The sequence below is a fragment of the Rhinatrema bivittatum genome, chromosome 1 (assembly GCF_901001135.1).
Source record: "Rhinatrema bivittatum chromosome 1, aRhiBiv1.1, whole genome shotgun sequence".
NCBI lineage: Eukaryota > Metazoa > Chordata > Amphibia > Gymnophiona > Rhinatrematidae > Rhinatrema > Rhinatrema bivittatum.
The window spans coordinates 731,484,551-731,503,731 of NC_042615.1; the positions used below are offsets into that span (position 1 = coordinate 731,484,551).

The 19,181-nt window shown below is 38.8% G+C and overlaps 1 protein-coding gene across 3 annotated transcripts in view; it reads right to left on the bottom strand.

The window, feature by feature from the left end:
* Nucleotides 1-19,181, bottom strand: part of ITGA1 (integrin subunit alpha 1) — a 462,364-nt gene that overhangs the window by 14,100 nt on the left and 429,083 nt on the right. For all 3 annotated transcript variants that reach the window (XM_029577630.1, XM_029577622.1, XM_029577640.1), the window contains 6 exons: nucleotides 14,071-14,160; nucleotides 10,404-10,506; nucleotides 5,933-6,046; nucleotides 1,865-1,969; nucleotides 1,098-1,202; nucleotides 396-488 (listed from right to left, as the gene is read on the bottom strand). In XM_029577630.1, the coding sequence (XP_029433490.1) occupies nucleotides 396-488; nucleotides 1,098-1,202; nucleotides 1,865-1,969; nucleotides 5,933-6,046; nucleotides 10,404-10,506; nucleotides 14,071-14,160 (610 nt within the window). The remainder of the gene's footprint in view (nucleotides 1-395; nucleotides 489-1,097; nucleotides 1,203-1,864; nucleotides 1,970-5,932; nucleotides 6,047-10,403; nucleotides 10,507-14,070; nucleotides 14,161-19,181) is intronic.

A 19,181-nucleotide genomic window follows, 5' to 3' on the forward strand; every position in this document is an offset into this window, starting at 1 on the left:
AATCTGCTATTCAGTATATTATAATTTCTGTCAATTGCATCCTTTTCAAGAAACATAGAAACACAGAAACATAGAATGGTAGAAAAAAAAAATAACCATGGCCTATCTAGTATGTTTCATTTTATAAGCACGACATAACAGCTCAGTTCTATGTATGTACATTACCTTTATGTTGAATATATCTTCTGTATGTGTCCTTTGATTTTTATTTTATTTTCAGTAGCCCCTGAGGCAGCTCCTGTGTGAGCGAAACTCGGCCAGAGTCGGGCAAGTTCTAATAAAAGTCCCTTGATACACCTAATCTTTTTTGTTTCTTCTCTGACCACATCATTCATAGATGTTTGCACAATTCCTTAAAGTCTTCAAAAGCTATGAAATATTACAGAGTCACTTACCTCTATTTTTTGGTTTTCATTGCTCAGTTCTATTAGTGAATTTTCACTTTGAAGTATGGCATTTACAATAAGATTAAGGCTCTGGATATTTGCCTAGAAATAAACAAATTGTAGTAATGTTTACTAACATATCAAAATATCATGATCTTCTGTAGCTGTGCTCCTATATGCAAAAAGTCTCACTTTCCACATTTTATTTGCCTGGTTTTATTCAGTCTATTTGCATTTTCTCATTTTTTGATGGAAATTAGGGTGGATAATATAATTTCATGCTTTAGTTGGGGAGAATACAGAAAAAGGGGAGAAAGACAGTGTGTTTATAGCATAAGCCAAACAGTATGTGGGTAATTTATATTTCTGCTTGCTAACAAAAACTACTGGCTATCAGTATTAGCCATGGCTGCAGTTATAGCAGTACAAATGATATGAATCAGTTAAATACAAAATATATATTTTTTTTATAAACATGGTAATTGAAAATCTTTTAACACAGATGTAATTAAATGACAAACATTTGATTGTAATTCTCTATGGTCAGGTTACTTCCCGGAGGTGAATGACAGAGTACAGACCTTGGTTTTATCATGGATTCTTAATTCTTGCATTCAGATCATTGACTGCCCATAAATGTTCTGCCCATTAAGGATAATGCAATAATTAAAATCTCTAATGGAACATCATTTAGTAAATACTTAAACTTACTTGTATGAAGGTCTGTTTCCATATCCTTAGTGACACATTCACTCTCGTCATATTAGATGGATCCACAGTACAGTAAAAGGATGCACAATCGTATATGCTACAGTCCTGTTTTAGATTGGATGAATATATATTGTTAATATTCAGTTTTGAAACAGCATCATTAAAGTATGTTAATTTACATTCATGTCATGGCAGCGTTCACAGTCCATAGAATAAAGCAGCCCCAGTCATCACACAATGGTGACGCATAGTAGCCAGACTCTGGGTGCACGTGTAATGAGTTCCAGAATGAGCCCTGCTTTGCAGACCATGGTCAAGGACTGTTGCCACAGTGACTGGGCTAGAGGAGAAGAGAATATTTATGAAACTGAAATCCTCCACTCTCACCCCACCCCCTCCCAAAGAAGGTTGGAAATAAAGTCTGAAGGCATTAGAGTCTGATCGAGGCTGGTTCTTATGGAGTTGAATGCCCAAAAGAGAAGGAGACTGCTGGGTCAAAATCAGGTTCCATTTTATAATTATAATACATGCAGTTATACAGTATTCAAATAAGGCTCCCTACTTAAATTACATTCACTGAAACATTAATACACTAAAAACAAAAATTAGTAATGTTCTTAGATATTTATAAGGAATTCAAGTAAGAAAAGACAAACTATTTAATTTCAAGTCCCATTTTGAAGGAAGTGTCAAAACTGCTTTAGCTTCATAGTAGGCATTACTAAATAATTTTGCCAAAAAGATGGTCACAGATTTGTGAGGCTTACCAAAACAGTTTCTTGTAAGGGCTCTTTTAACGCCGGCACTACATACGGTTTTCCAGAATTTATCTTCAGTGGATCTATGAGGTGATTAGCGCTACATTTAGCATTCTGTTATAGGACAGAAAAAGTAGCTATTACTATTTAGACATACATCGACAAAAAGAAATAAAACAACATTGGCAAGATAACAGAGGCCAATATTCAAAAACTCTCTGAGCGGGTAAGATAACCAGCTGAAGATCAGCACTAATTGGTTCAGTGAAAAAACAAACTGTGGGGCTCTCGATACCCACTCCCAATCCCCCTCACACCACCGTCCCCATATTTAAATAAAAGTGTCCTGCCTCTATCACCTCTCCCAGTCCTAAACCAAAGGAAACTGTGTCAGCAAGAGGCCCTCTATCCCTTCCTCTCACCTGCCCCAAGCCAAAGCATACCATGGCAGCAATATTTTTATTTAACACCACTTATATTTCCCTGATACAAGCTATTTACCCTCAGCGAATCACAATAGCCCCTTTATCCCGCCCACTCTCCAAAAGCATTAAAAAATTAGCCCCTCTAACCATCAAACCAGTAGTGATACCCCTCTATCCTTGGCCTCACCCTCCCGAAGCATAAAGAAACCGGTGGAGACAGCCTCTCTAATCTACCTGCCACCAAGTAAAAACACACCAGGCAGCAATGCCACAAGTTTACAGTCCTCCTGGTGAGGTCCATCTACACTAGATGACGTCAGAGTCATCCTGGATGCCACCAGGAGGGCTGGAAGCCTGTTTCCTCCTGACATCTAGCATTGCTGTGAAAGCATTGGTATCAGAACAATGATGTATGCTGCCAGAAGCGTCCTCCTGGTATCGCTGCCTGGTATGTTTTGGCTTGAGCAGGAGGAATGGGGTTAAAGGTGGTGCTGCTGACTCGTTACTGGTTTATTTATGCTTAGGAAGGGTGGGATGGAGGGCTAGAAGGGATAGATAGGGGGAAGGGTGAGATAAAGGGGTTGTCTCTGCCACATTATTCTTTCTGTTTCGGGTGGGAGAGAAATCAGGAGGAAGGGAGAAGGTTTGTTAGCGCTGGCCAGATTTAGGGCTGCTAGTGCTTAGATTTTGCCAGCCAAGTTAGATGATTTTGCATGGGTCGGGTGTTCAGATGGGTGTAGTTGGTACTTATCCGCATACGTTTTTATTTTCAAAAAACATATATGTTAAACTTGCACGAAATTATATCTGCTCTTTGAAGGACATAACTTACATGGGTTATTGTGTGCCCAGTAAAAGTCAATTACTTGAGCATTTTCAAAATAAACTTATGCACATAAATCACTTTGAAATGTAGAGTACAGTTTGTGTGTAGAAGTTACCCACAGACTTCACTCCAACTTGCACAGTTACAAAATTACTCTCTCTCTATAAATCAGTGGTTCTCAAACCTGTCCTGGAGAACCCCCAGCCAATTGAGTTTTCAGGATATCCAAATGAATATGCATGAGAACATTTTATCTCATGCATATTCACTGTGGATATCCTGAAAAGCCGACTGGTTGGGGGTCCTCCAGGAACCGTTTGGGAATCTGTGATCTAAACAGTTACTAAAGTTAGTGAGGCTTAGGCTATCACCCAAATATCTGGCTGCCTAGGTTCTGTGTCCCTAAGGAGTGGTACCTGGCTAAAACCAATCTGCTACATCAACCGGATTTGTTTCTGGGGAGTTAGAGCCTGCTGGTGACTTAGAATTTTTTATTTCTGCCATGATGCCCATATTTTTAGGCAGAGCTCTTATATGTGTTCAAATATGCTTATTTTGCAGGAGATTGAGCTCCACTGGCTAAGTACAGGAGACATTATATAAATCTTAAACAAGAGGCATATTCATTGGATGTTATTAAGAGTTAGGGATACGCAGAACACATTTTTATTTGTTTTTTGTTTTGGGATTTTTTGTTTCATTTTTATGTTCTACTTTTTTTCAATTTTTATGCCATACCAAAATAAACATACCGCCCCCCCCCCCCAACAAAAAATAAAGAGTGGAACAGGACCTCTCTACCACGTCCTTTGGCATTCTGGGGGCCTTCCTGACCCCTCAATTTCCCACTACTGCCTCCACCTAGATGCAGGGGCCCAGGCCCATCTGGCTGGGCTGAGCCCAGCCTAGCCAAACTCACTCCAGGTTCTCCAACCTCCCTCCCCTCAAAAATCAGCTGGAGCTAAGGACCTCCCTGGCCCACCAGTTACCCTTCTATGGGTCTCTTGGCAGGAAAAAGATCAGGAGCAGTCCCTACTTGCTCCTGTTCCACTGAAACTCTTCATAAATGGTGCCTGGCCCCAATACCCGCATCGGAGTGACATAAAAACAAGGTTAACTGTTGTCATTTATTTATATGGTCATAACCAAAACTGATGCTGGCCAGCCCTGAGACCAGTTCCATTTTTACATCACTTTGGCACCTGTCTCAGGGTGGGAGCCATTGTTAAAGAGTGTGGTGAGTGGAAACTGATCCTGTCCCTTTTGCCTGCCAAGATACCCATGGAAAGGGTAAGTGAGGGCCAGAGAGTTCCCCAGACCCAGTTGATTTCTGGGAACGGGAAAGGGTTTGGAGGTCCCAGGGAGGCACCAGCTGGGCTTGGTTCAACCCAGTCAGGTAGACCCTGGCTGCCACATCTTGACCAGGGGTAAGGGAGTCATAGGGACAGAGGGAGAGGCATAGTTTCAGCCCAGCCAGTAAAGTCTCAGCCTCGGCTTGGTAGTGGAGACTGTGTTTTTGTTTTTTTTAATTTTCTTAGGAAATAGTGGGCACTGTTTATTATTAGTGCACACTATTTGCTGAAATGAAAAACACCTGAAAAGTTTGGGGGTTTTCATTGAGGCCACACATTTGTTTTGGGTAAAACATACCAAAATGAAAATGGGATGATTTAGTCTTACTCATTCATTTAAAACTAATGTATATCCCTATTTTGTGGGTTGAATCAAGGAAAGTATACCAATAACAGCATGAAAACGTCTACATTTATGCTACATGCAGACCATTATTTTGCTCACCAATCTAAAAGGGAAAACTGGTCAAATACCACCCGTGAAAAGTTAAGCAGGTCAATCCTTATTTCTGGTGCCTCCAGAAAGGATTTTAAAGTTTCCAGATGAAAGAGAAATGGAAATATATTTCATAGTAACATAAAAAATGATCCATCTAATCAATCTAATTGATATTGGATAGATGTGCATAGCAATTCCCATATGCAACACCAACTCCCCCCTTCTAATTTCAAGCCATGGATTTTTGACTATATTTTTTGCTATATTTAAATTATATTATTTGCAACAGATGATAAATATGTTTTGCAATATTTTTTGCAAAAAAAGAAAACAAAAGATTTTTCAATTATTTGTGACTAGGTGGCAAAATAATTATACAATTAAAAATTAGCTGGATCTTTCACCTGGTTTACAGATCTCTTTGCAATTGGGTGATTAGCCACTTTTTCTGATGTTTATTTCTCCAGCATTAAAAGGATCTTTCAGCCTTTAGAGCAAGAGCTCTCAATCCAGTCCTTTTGCGTACTTAGTCAGTTAGGTTTTCAGGATATCCACAATGAATTTGCATGAGAGAGATCTGTATACAATAGAGGCAGTGCATGAAAATCTCTTTCATGCATATTCATTGTGGGTATCCTGAAAACCTGACTGGCTAGATGTATCCAGAGGAATGGGTTGAAAACCATTGCTTTAGAGTATGTGTAAAGATATTTGCTCTGCTGGTAATAAAAAGAGCTAGAAAAAATGCAAGATTTCCACTTTAGAGATAAAACGTGACAAGGAGTCTTTTTTTTTATCAAACAAAACCAGGATCCAGTTTTCAATGCACTGGATTACATCGAACACTAGATATGTTGCTTAATTTGCATTATGGTAAGACAATTTTTATGGTAATTTGCATTATGGTAAGACATAGAACAATTTTTGATCTCTAGAACTAATAAACATGTCCCATGCTCCAGCAGCTAAGGTTTTCTTTTCTGACATATTCAAAAATTATCCTAGTTAAATCTTTCCATAAAATGGGAAACTTACCTGAGAAGAGGATAGGTTTGTCAGATACAAAATGGTGTTGTTACTTGGAGTTATGTTAGGAAATAAAATCGTCAAGGTAAGGGTTGGCATTGGAAACTTGTCGGATTTTTCAATCTGTAAGAAATACAGAAATGATTCCTTCAAATTCTATTATTATGAATTGATTTTCTTTTTTGTGATGCCATGTTGTCAGTAACAAAGAATGTGTTATTGGGTGTTTTATTTTAATTTTATTCTTTTTATTATATGTAAGTTTTGCATTTTATTGTAATCTGCTTTGATGATACTTTGTCAAATGGGGGTTAATCAAATTGAATAAATAATAATATTGTGGTTCCTGATTTGATATCAATGGAAAAGAGTCTGAATATTTCATAGGTGACAATGACTCAGTTTTCTTTCATGTAACAACCAGACTAGGTATATAATCAAAACCAAATGCATCATTGTGAAGTTCTATTATTTTTTTACCTGGTAATTTTCTTCTGCTCCTGTGGACCTCCAGTTCAATGAGAACCAGAGCTGGGATCCTTGTTCCACGAGCCTTTGTTTGCAACTACCAGGGGGACTTTTCTGCTATGTTATATTCCCCCTCCACCTCCAACATACCTAGTCTGATCATTGCGGCATTAGTTCTGGGCTGTTGGACATCCATTGGAGTGTCTTCCAGAACCTTTCAATCATGGGCCCTGAATTCAGCCACCAGGTGTCACCCCTGAGTAATGACTATGTCATCATCCCCCTGAAAGGCTGTGAACACTGCCTGCACAGCATTGTCAATTCAAGGCAACCCTGGGAGCAGACAACCCGACTCAGGGATTGAATTGGGGACCTTGCAGGTAGCAGTGCACAGCAGTGGCACTGAACTAGCAGGCTGGCCCATGGATTTCTGTTAACACTAGCTCAAGTTGGCTTGATCTTACCAGAAAGCTATTTATTCTGTCAAGCAAAACTCTTATTTCCGTTCTCCCGCCCAATAACCAGCACACTGACCACATTAGAAATTGGTTGAGTAAGGGGTGTCAGAGGGTAGTGGTAAATATAATTCACTCCAAGGGGGCTAGGGCTGGGACGTTGCTAGCAGTGTGCCTCAGGGTCCCTGGACCAGTTCTTTTCAATATTTTCATGAGTGGCATTGCGGAAGGATTGTTGGAAAAGGTTTGTCTTTTTGCTGATGATACCAAAATCTGCAATGGGGGTAGACAGCCAAGAAGATGTGAAAAACATGAGGAGGGATCTAGTGAAGCTCGAGGAATGATCTAGGGTCTGGCAGGTGGATAAAGCAATAGCAAAAATCAAAAAGATGCTTGGCTGCATAAGGAGGGGAATGGTCAGCAGAAGAAAGGAGGTGATATTGCCCCCCTGTATATATTCCCAATGAGACCTCATTTGGAATACTGTGTTCAATTTTGGAGACCATAGCTTCAAAAGAATATAAATAAACCAGATGGAGTTGGTCCAGAAGGTTTCTACTAAAATGGTCAGTGGTCTTTGTTCTTTTTTTTTTTTTTTTTAATTAGTTTTTCAAAACTATTACAAAGTAAGAATCAACTTTGCAAAATGAAATATTAAAGTTTTGAACATACATTCTAATTACATAACTTACAGATAAGAAGTAAACATATTTGTTCAAAAACTAAACATCATAGAGGCAATTCCAAGAGGACGAAATTTGTAAGTGAGGAACATTTTTTTTTTTTTTAAACATTATAGTAGAATTATTTGGATATTGGTCTTTGTTCTTAAGCATATGGGGCAGACTTAAAGATCTAAACATGTATACCCTAGTTGAAAGACAAGATAGGGAGATATGATAGAAACATTTAAATATCTGTAAGCTTTAAATGCACAGGAGTTGAACTTCTTTCAACGGAAAGGAGGTTCTAGAACAAGAGGTAATGGGATGAGGGTGAAAGAAGTAATCTTTACAGAGAGGATGGTTGATGCATGGCACAGCCTCCCAGTGGAGGTGGTGGAGACAAAAACGATATCTGAATTTAAGAAAGCATGGGATAAATACAGGGGATCTCTGAGGAAGTGATGGGAATTGTAAAATTAAATTATTGTGCGGATGGGGAGATTACATAGGCCATGCAATCTCTTTCTGCTGTCACATTTCTAAATGTCTATGTTTAAATGAAAAGAGATGGGTTATAACTGGATTGTTTAATGTTAACAGCAGTTTCCCCAGATTATCCTTTGCGATTAACAAGTTTATTTATTTATTTATCAAGTTTTCTATACCGTCACTAAGACGAGCCATCACAACGGTTTACAAATCACAAAAGTGAATAAAATAACAAATACAATAATAAAATCGCCTTTGCATAAAATAACAATTATAAATAGTGACTAAAATAAAAATAAGGAAATCAATAACTTAATCCCTAAAATATACATTAATACTGAAATTAAAATGAATAATAAGAAACTCAATGACTTAATCGCTAAAATATGCATTTATACTGAAATTAAAAGGGACTAAAAAAGGCATAGAAGTAAAAGTATAAAAGATCTCCAATTCCCATTTAGGAGACAAATGAACAGATAATTGATGGGAGCCTGTGATCTAGAATCTGAATTTTCTGATCATCTTTCCTCTTATCCCTTGGCATACAGCATTCTCATCCCATCTATAAAGTAGTATGTGCCTGGGGTTACTCCAGAGACTATCTCAGCAGCACCGGGTGCTGTAGCGAAGGTTAGTAGAGTTGAAGTCTCATGCTTGATAGGGCTATCTTTTTCCTTCCTTTCCTGAATGTGATGGCTGAAAGCTAACAGACAATGGCAATCACATCACACAATCACAATCACCTACATCACGTGACTGATGAGTCATATGGAAATATAGGAGATAGCTATATAGGAAGGGGAAGGGAAAATGCAAGGCAAAGTAAGAGAAATAATTTAAGAAAACACTTTCCTTTCCCATCACTGAATCTCTCTGAAGTCTTAAAACTTCTAGTCTTGAGTAGAAATAACAAAAAAAAAATTACAAAAAATGTACACTCCCTCAACTCAATAACAATTAGTTTCTTTAAAAATGCAAGAATTTGCACATATCTTGTAGAGATTTTACAATCCCCTCTCTTTTCCCTGCCTCCCTCCAACCTACATGAACCAAATATCCAATTATGCTCTCTCGGTGTAAGAACAGTGCAAGTCCCAGCACTTAATTAGGGTGCCACAAGGAAGAGCATAAATAGCTAAAGGTAGTCACTGAAGCGACTGATCATTAATCAAGGGGGAAAAAAACAAAAAGGGGTATCCGGTACTTGTGCTTTGTGCCGACATTGCTGAGTTTTGTTGAGTTGGGGAACAGAATATCCCCAGTAGGTGGGCTTAGGGTTACCTTTAATGCCCAAGGTGTTACCCCATGGACTAAAATGGGCCAGGACCCCTCCTACGTGAACCCAGTTAAGCTAAGCAAATCAGAGCCAACTTGAAAATTTTGATTCCATTATGGGTGGGGTTGGAACTGACTCTGATAATCAGACCAAAATCTAAGGCAAGCTGGCTTAACCCAAGTTGACATTCAAGTCAGAAATTGACCAGTTTGCTGTTATTTATTTATGAACGTTTAATATTCAGCCTTGCACCAAAGTTGGTCGCAAGGCAGATTACAATAAATTTAAATGAACAGAAGCAACAGAACAGCTTACAGTCAAATCAGAATTTACAATTCATGATGCACTGGGGTCCAGTATAGGAAGTCCCATTTGTAAATAGTTTCAAGTCCCCGATGTGTAAAACACCCCTTACATAAAAGCCTGAAGAAGAAATAAAACAGATCCAAACAGGCTAGACTGCAGGACATAGATTATATTAACCCAGTCCCAGAGATAAGCTGGCAGTTTACTAGCTTAAAGACAATTTCCTTCCGAGAAGCTCAACAAGGTCACTGAGGAGGAGTTACATGGAGAGGAAGGGCCAGGACTCTTTCCTAACCACTGCAGTGAATGAAACAGGCTTTAAAAACCTCAGCTCAGGCAGACAGGGCCAGGGAGGCCAGAACAGAAGCTGGAGATAGGAAGCCCCTCATTTCAGGAAGAATACTGACATAACAGTAACCCTTAGCACTGAGGAGGTAGGAGAATGGGAGGCCAACCCTGTCAGGGTGGCCTCCCTTTGTGTATTTTCTTTTCAGGAGCTACATTAGACAGCATAGTAGTGACTGCCCGTGACAACAACTGATTGTCTTTTGAAGGTCTGAAGCTTGGAACTGGGTTAACCCTAAATTCCTGGTCTTATGGCCAAGGCCTAGACAGAAGGATTCCTAAGCCTCCTGAATCCTTGTATTGAAGGAGATGATATATCCTGTAGCCAGAGGCTCCACTAGAGTGGTAAATCTTTAGAATCAAAACTGGGAGATGAGTTCTCAGAATCCCAGCTATCCATGTCCTATTTAACACAATCTAAAAGATATGGGTATCCAGCTTTCTATAATGCAGCTTGAAATGATGTTTCTTACCAAATAGCTAAGGTTAACTTCTGCTCCAATATTGTCAGTTGAATTGATAATATGGGGGACCGTATCATTTGTTGCAACTGTAACATGGTATTCTTTAACTGGACTTGAAAGACAAAAGAGAACCAAAAAGTGTTAAACAATCCAAAAATTGATTATTATAAATGCAGTTATATATCTTGACATTGTCTGCAATCCCTTATGCATTCAATACTAATTTGATAAATACTTTAATTGGACCAAACTTTAATTTTATGATACCATGTTAGACAATAATAATGCAGAGCTCCAGTAGCCATATGGGTCCTACAGAAAAATGTCTTATTTATAAGTTTTATTTCCTTTTATTGGACTAACATATGAATAATCTAAAGATATTGCATTATATGAGCTTTCAAGATCATATAGATCCTCTCTTCAGAACATCTTTGGATTATTCTTTTGTTGGTCTAACTGAAAGTAATCACCACCATAGCCACCTCACTAATTTATTCTATTCCTACAAAAGTATATGGTCTTAATCAACAAAACTTAATCTTTAATGGATTTTAGAACTTTCTTTAGTTATTTTCAAATATACTTTTAAAGATTTTAAGATTTTTAAAGATGGAGGAAAAGACCTCAGAGGCAAGCATTCATATTTTGGTCAGAATGTGTTTGCTTTATAAACCAATTGGTCACAAAATCTCCAAAATTATTTTACTGTGCTAGCATTGTTCAATCAGTGTTTATAATTCCATTCCACAACTTTTATAAACGAGTCATCCTTGATATACATCATTGCAAAAAGTCTTAAATCCAGAACTAAAACATTTTGGAGGTTTTTGGACATTGGCCTTCACACCCCTATAGGTAAACAAGTTTTAGCAGGTCCTTTAGTGACTTGATCTCAAAATCATGCAAAGTAAGGAAGTGCACTGGAGATATTTTAAGGAACATGCACTGTTTTTATATAGAAGTTAAAATTATTTAGAAGGCACTGCTGCTTACACTTTATGTATAAAATAGTACGGCTGCCATGTTATTGAACTTGAATACACAAAAATAAAAATTTACAAAAAATTAAGAAAAACAAAACATATATAAGGTGATACCTTTTTAGGGTACTAGTTTACATATTTTGTGAATAATTTTCCGGAGTTGATACTCCCTTCAAGAGTAAAAGCTACAAAAAGCTAGTCAAGACATGTATAAAGTTAGACCAATAAAAAGCTATCAACTTATAAATTTATATATTTTTTTTTGCTTTTGCTAACTTTTATTTCTATAAAATTTCTATAGCACCTTTATATTTAATCTGCTCATCGAGTTGCTTTTTATAATAACCCCTGCATAACACCCATATGTATATACACATATAGGGACAGATTTTAAAATCCCTACATGCGTAAATCCAGAGGATTTATGCGCGCCGGGCCTATTTTATAAAGGCACGGCGACGCACGTAAAGCCCCAGGATGCTAAGTCCCGGAGTTTTACTAAAGAGGTGGGAAGGGGGCGGGGAAGGGGACGGGACGGTCAAGGGTGGGGTGGGGTCAGAGGCTCCCGGCAGAGCAGCCATTTGCTGAAGAAAATTTTTCAACAAAAGGAAAAATAAAAAAAGGTAGGAGAGAAAGGGCGGGGGAGGTAGGGGAAGGGGAAGGGAAGGTGGGGTTGGGGGGTACTGAACAGGGGAAGGTGGGGTTGGGGTTGGGGGGTACTGAATGGGGGAAGGCAGCGCAGCTCGGTGTGGGCTCAGCGCACGCAAGTCTTAAAATTTACCCCATACTTTACCCTAACCCCTACACACACTCAAAAACTTAAAGCAGTGAAAGAGTTACATGGATTGCTCATCTGAAATTAGCACGTACACGTACAAATGTATGCATTTATAGTACACACATTGCAGTATTGCACATGACAGTTAACAGGGAAAAAAAGGAGCTGTTAGGGGAGGGGTTTGGAAATACACACAGGTTGCTATTTTGTAAGTGATTTATACACATACATTACCAAGCTTGTCTGTGTGCTTGTATACCTGCTAATTGATTCGTGCAGTTGAAATCATTCTTGTCTTTTATCTGTAGTTTTGTATGGGAAGCCTGGGTGAACTGGTAGGGGTTCAGGGTAAAGTGATAGAAAGCCTTTTTCACCTAACGTACAATTAAGTTCTGGAATTTGTTGCCAGAGGATGTGGTTAGTGCAGTTATTCTAACATGGTTTAAAAAAGGTTTGGATAAGTTCTTGGAGAAGAAGTCCATTAACTGCTATTAATCAAGTTGTCTTAGACAATTGCCACTCCTATTACTAGCATGAATAGCATGGGATCTACTTAGTGTTTGTGTACTTGCCAGGTACTGGTAGCCTGGTTTGTGCAGTGTTGGAAACAGGAGGCTGTGCTTGATGCCAAAAAAAACAACACGGAAGCCGATCCAAATTGTAAAGTAGCAACCGGAAAGAAGTGATCGGTGAAATCAAGTTGCGTTTATTTGATAAAATGGTGACAATGATAGCCCGACTCTGGCCGAGTTTCGCTCATGCAAAATGAGCTGCCTCAGGGGCTTCAGATCTAATATAGAAATACAAGGATATATGATAGGATGATCCTTATTTGTATGCGAGATTTTATAATTTTTTGTAGCAACCAAAGTGGCTGTGCACTTTCACGCCACCGGCAATGTCGGAGGTAAAATTAAACTGTGCTGATTACTACTATATGTCTGTGTACTCGCTCTGGTTATATAATATCATTAGAGCTTGGCATATGTGCTCTCAGCATTTCAGCAGAGTTTAGTTTTACCTCCGACATTGCCGGTGGTGTGAAAGTGCACAGCCGCTTTGGTTGCAACAAAAAATTATAAACTCTCGCATACAAATAAGGATCATCCTATCATATGCCCTGCATTTCTATATTAGATCTGAAGCCCCTGAGGCAGCTCATTTTGCATGAGCGAAACTCGGCCAGAGTCGGGCTATCATTGTCACCATTTTATCAAATAAACGCAACTTGATTTCACAGATCACTTCTTTCTGGTTGCTGCTAGGCTTGATGGCCCTTGGTCTGACCCAGTATGGCAATTTCCTATGTTCTTATGTCTAGTTAAACTGCTGAACTGGTGGAGATATCAGTAAACTGGTCATTCCAAGTATGCATGCAAGCATTTTGATAAACAAAATATGTGTGTACTTTCTAAAATACCTGATCCTGCATTTATTTTCTGGGTTATTACAGGCAAACTGTTACTATTATTATGCATGTAACATACGTGTGTAGTTTTATAAAATGGGTAAAGAAAGTTTTTGCTTTCTTGCATTAAAAATTTACTCGGGTAGTGAAACATACACTTGGATTTTGGGGGCAGAAATAGGTGGTATAGCTTCTACCACACAGTTTATAAAATACTAACATACATTTTTGCGAGCCCCCTTTCCCTCGCATTTGGTGCTTCCCCACAGACTTTGGAAAGTTGGGGTCTGAAGGAACAGAAGAGTAAAGTTAAGATTCATTTCCTCAGCAGAGACTGTTTAAATTCCACTTTTATAGTTTGCTGAAAACTTCATGAATTGGACTAGACCTATCCTTGTGATTTATGCCAGGACTGGAAAAGGATCTTCAGTATTGGATAGTCCTACCTTAGCATGTAATTTCCAACTATTCTGAAAGCAAAAAGCAATAAGAAAATAGAAGTACCTTAAAAATATTAGTCCGGCTTCATATTTTACTGGAATGGTGGTGGTGTTTATGTTGTCTGACAAGGTTTCGGATGGCTCCTCACTATCACTAGATAAATGACAGCACATGACTCTTGGTTAGTTTTGCAGCTCTGAACATAGGATCATTTTGTAGAATTGCACCAGCACAGGAAAGTATTTTACAGTTGCAAGAGAAGTCCTTCAAGCTACAAAAGCTATCCACTTTTGAACATTGGTCAACTTGAAAGTTATACATAGAACTGCATTTCACAAGTCAGAAAATTCCAAGCCAAAGCACCAAAGAGAGGAATGGAGAAAGTCTTCTACAGTCCAAACAATGCACACCAATTACTCACAGAACTTTCTTTTTTCTTTTTTTTTGGTGACAAATGTTTATTGAAGTTTTATAACAAAACAACCAAAGTACGTACAATAAGAGTACAAGTTACAATACATGATCAAACCATAGTAAGATAATACACATGTCATGATTGTAACAAAATTCACACAAGTTCAAGACGGAGGAAAATAAAAGAAGAGAACAACAAAAGAAAAAGAGAAACTGAAAAGAAACAAGTAGAGAGAAAGACAAGAGATATAAAGAGAGAAATGAGAAAAAAGAAAAAAAAAAAAAAAGAAGAAAAGAAGAGAAGAGATCATCCTATTGATATTATCATGCCAGAGGACAATACACAAGTACAATAGCTAATAAACATTACAATGAAGTGATATAGGCGTCTAATGGTTTCCATACCTGGGACCAGATTCCTAAACGGCCACACTTCACAGCCATAGCCTTCTCATATTGAGTATATAAACAGACAGTATTCCACCACAAATGTTCAGATAGTAATTCACTTCTCTTCCAGTTAGACATAATATTGTGCTGAGCTATAGTTAGTAGAAAATCTACTAATTTGCGATGCGGCAATGAGAGGGTAAGGGACGGATGCGCTCCTTTAAGAATAATTATGGAGTACGATAAGGGGATAGTAAAGTTCATAATATTGGAAATTTTTTCCCAAACCCGCCCCCAAAAAGTTTGGACTAAGGGGCATTCGTACAACATATGTGTTAACGAGGCCTTCAGACCTGAACACGACCAGCACGCATGTGATTCCAATAAGCCGGCTCTATGTAATTTCCATGGAGTCCAGATCGCTTTATGAAGAATAAAAAAAGAAGTTTGCGTCAAGCTGGAAGAAAGTGAAACACGCAGAGAAACATTCCAAATATATGTCCACATTGAGGATGAGATTGGACTACCAATATCCGACTCCCATGTGGAGTGCATCATATGCAATCTATGTTGCGTTCTAAGGTTCTTAATCATTTTATATAAACGGGACGCTAAATGTCCCTTATCCCCCTGTGACTGATAAAAGGCCCATAGGTAAGGTGATTGGTTAAATTGAGCAGTGCGTGTGCTATGAGAATGTATAGTCACTTTTAGTTGTTGCCAAGCATAATATTGAGTGACAGGTAACCCATAACATTCTGCCAACTGAGAATACGGTATCATGGAACCATTTGTAAAAATGGAGGAGACCAGCCAAATATTACACCGAGACCATATGGGCCAATACGGCGCAGTGCTCCCAATCTGAAGAGACGTGTTACGCCATAAAGGTGCCATCTCAGAGGATCTCCATTCTAAAAAGTGGTCTGGTCTTCTAGAGTCCAATTCAGTAAAGGCTCTATGCAAGGACCTTACAATATGGTTAGCGTTCATGCGAGCAGAAGGAGAGATACCAGGAAAACAGAACAAAGGAAAGGGAGCTAAAACATTCTGTTCAATATTAAGCCATCTGGGAGGAACTGAATCCACTCGCCCAAAATCAAAATAATAATACCCTTGTTGCAATATAAAGGCTAGATGATAAGAATAGAAATCTGGGAAGTTTACTCCACCATTACTCCGAATATTCTTAAGCTTAGAAAGGGCAATTCGTGGGGTTTTGTTGTGCCATAAAAAGCGAACTAGTAGTCTATCTACTTGTTTATAAAACTCAGAGGAAAAAAAAATAGGTATCATGTTCAAGATAAACGTGATTTTAGGTGCCAAGACCATCTTAATAGTGTCTAATCTCCCCCACCATGTAAGATGAAGAGGAGACCAGTGTAAAATGTTATCCTTTAACATACGAATAATATTAGATTCACTATGAGTAATAGTGTCTAAGGGGTCCATAAAGAAATAGACGCCCAAATACTTTAGTTTAGAGGATTTGGTCTGAACAGGGAGGGTGGTGAGATCCATAACTGATGCGGAATGATTAAGTGGCAACAGTTCGGTTTTGCTCCAATTTATTTTATATCCAGATAAAGCTGAATATGCGGATATTAGCTCAAATAAGGGTGGTAGTGACTTCTCTGGTTCTTGCATAAATAAGAGAACATCATCAGCATAAGCTGAAAGTTTATACATTTCAGAGCCCACTGAAATACCATGAATCACAGGGGACTGCCGAATAGCTGATAGGAGAGGTTCCAAAGCCAGGTTAAATAATAGGGGAGAAAGCGGGCAGCCTTGACGCGTGCCCCTGTATAAAGAGAAGGAAGGAGAAATTTGTTGGTTGATATAGAGGAATGCCGTGGGAGAAGTGTATAAATATTGAATCCAGGCAGTAAACACAGGACCAAGGCCGTACCATTGTAGTGTGTTCAAAAGAAAGGGCCACTCGACTCGATCAAAAGCTTTTTCAGCGTCTAAAGAGACGGCCACAGATGGAATAAGTGAATGAAAAACTGATTGTTGGATGTGAAGAAAGAGTCTGGTATTGTTAGAGATAAGACGATTCTTAATAAATCCAGATTGATCGGGATCTATCAAGAATCCCAACACTCGAGACAAGCGAGTAGCCAAGATTTTTGTAAAAATTTTATAATCGGTGTTCAGTAACGATATGGGCCGATAATTAGCAGTGTTGGTGTCATCTCGACCTGGCTTTGGAAGTACTACCATACAAGCCTGGGTAAAAGAAACAGAAGAAGAGCCAGGAAGGAGAAAGGCAGAGAAATATTGGTGAAGGCGGGGAACCAGAGTTTTCTGAAAAGAACGATAAAAGTCAGACGTAAATCCATCAGGACCAGGTGCCTTTTTCTGAGCAAGAGAAGTAATCGCCAGTTCAATTTCCGAGGTAGTGATAGGCAGATCAAGAGCGTCCATTTGCTCCTTAGACAAAGTCGGATGTTGGATTGTAGAGAGAAATGCTTGAACCTGCTCTGAAGTTGCTGAAACCTCTGATCGGTATAAAGTAGCGTAAAAGTCTCGAAACGCTTGCAAAATGTCAGTATCGGTGGTCAAGGGAATATGAGAAGAAGACTGTATCTTAATGATCCTTTTTTTTCCCACCCTTTTTTTTAAGTAGGAAGCCAGCAGATGACCACATTTGTTGTTGCCAGCATAGTATTGTGCCTTAGAGTGCGATATGTGCAGCTGTGCCTGTGAGCTGAGGAGTTGATTATACTGGTAGTGAACCTTTATTAAAGCTAGTAAAGACTTAGACGTAGAGCTTTTGATGTGTTCCATTTCCAAAGAAGCGGCTTGCCTCTGAAGAGAGATCAATGTTGCTCTTTGTTTCTGAGCTCGATGGATGGAGTAGCCAATGATTTCACCACGGATGGTGGCTTTAAAAGCATCCCATAGTGTAGTTGCCGTAACATCTTCTGTAGAATTAGTTTGAAAATATTCCAAAATTCTTTTGTCTATTAAGGTCATAAATTCAGGTTCTTCCAGTAAAGCCGAGTTAAATCGCCACTGCCGTTGAACACTGATAGGGTGTACAAGGGTACAGGTAATAGATACAGCTGCATGATCAGAAACCAAAATAGGATTAATCTCTGCCTTGAGAATTCGTGAGAGCAGAGATTTAGCAATTAGAAAAAAATCAATGCGCGAATAAGAAAAATGAGGCGCAGAAAAAAAAGTATAATCCCTACCAGTCGGGTTTATCATGCGCCAAGGGTCTGTAAGACCATAGGTCGTTAGCAGATGTTGTAAAGTCCAAGTGGATTTAGAGACGGTGTATCTAGCTTCGGATTTCTTGTCTAGGAGTGGGGTCCATTGGTTGATTGAAATCTCCCCCCACTATACATGGGGAGGAGTCCAACTGAAGCAAGAGAGCAAAAGTGGCTTGAAAAAAACATGAATCATCCACATTGGGCGCATATATATTGAGAATATTGAAAAATTCATTTTGAATAGTAAGGTGCACCATATTCCATCTGCCTTCTGGATCCGCTAGATGATGAGAAACGGTTGCTATCAGGCTCTTATGAATAAGAATAGCGGTTCCCCTTTTCTTCTTGACAGCAGGACTAAAAAAAACTTGTCCCACCCATTGCTGCCGGAGTTTGAGCGATTCAGATGCATTTAAGTGCGTCTCCTGCAATAGAGCTATGTCTGTTTTCAGCGTTTGCAAATAAGTGAGGATCTTCCTCCGCTTGATAGGATGAGTAAAACCATTGACGTTTAATGATACCAGGTTGAAAGAGTTGATTACTGAAGCCATTATAGAGTATGATTATGTGCCGCAGTTACACCATAGTGTATGTCCTTCTGGGTCATGTAATATACCAGCATTGTATGAGAGTCAAAAAGAAAAACTAAGGAGAGAATCAGTCCTGAAAGATGAAGAGAACAAAAAAGTAGAAAATAAAACATTTGTAGTACAAAAAGTAAATGGATCATGCCTAAAGGGTAGTGTTAAATGCACACCACCACAGTGAGAGACCAAAATGAGCCTCGAGGCAGACCAAGATTTAGCCCACTTCCCTCGCTCTGAAAGAAGGAGTTCACAACATGTCAGGACGAATGATTATGGAGTTAAATATTCCATAACAGTGATCGATCAATGGTTCATAGTATAAAAAAAAAGGGAAAACAGAAAATCAGGTGAGTATTCCGCTGTAATGAAGGAGAAAAAAAAAATAAATAGAAAATTCACTGAAATGTCTCAGGCCTTAAAGGGGGATAATCCCCGTGTAGAAAGACCATGAAAGGAGGCCCCCCTCCTTAAAAAAGATTGTGAGTCCCCTAGAGAACCATCCCGTGAACCAAATCACATAGAATCCTTAGTCAAGGATCAAGTCACCATAGATGCCGCT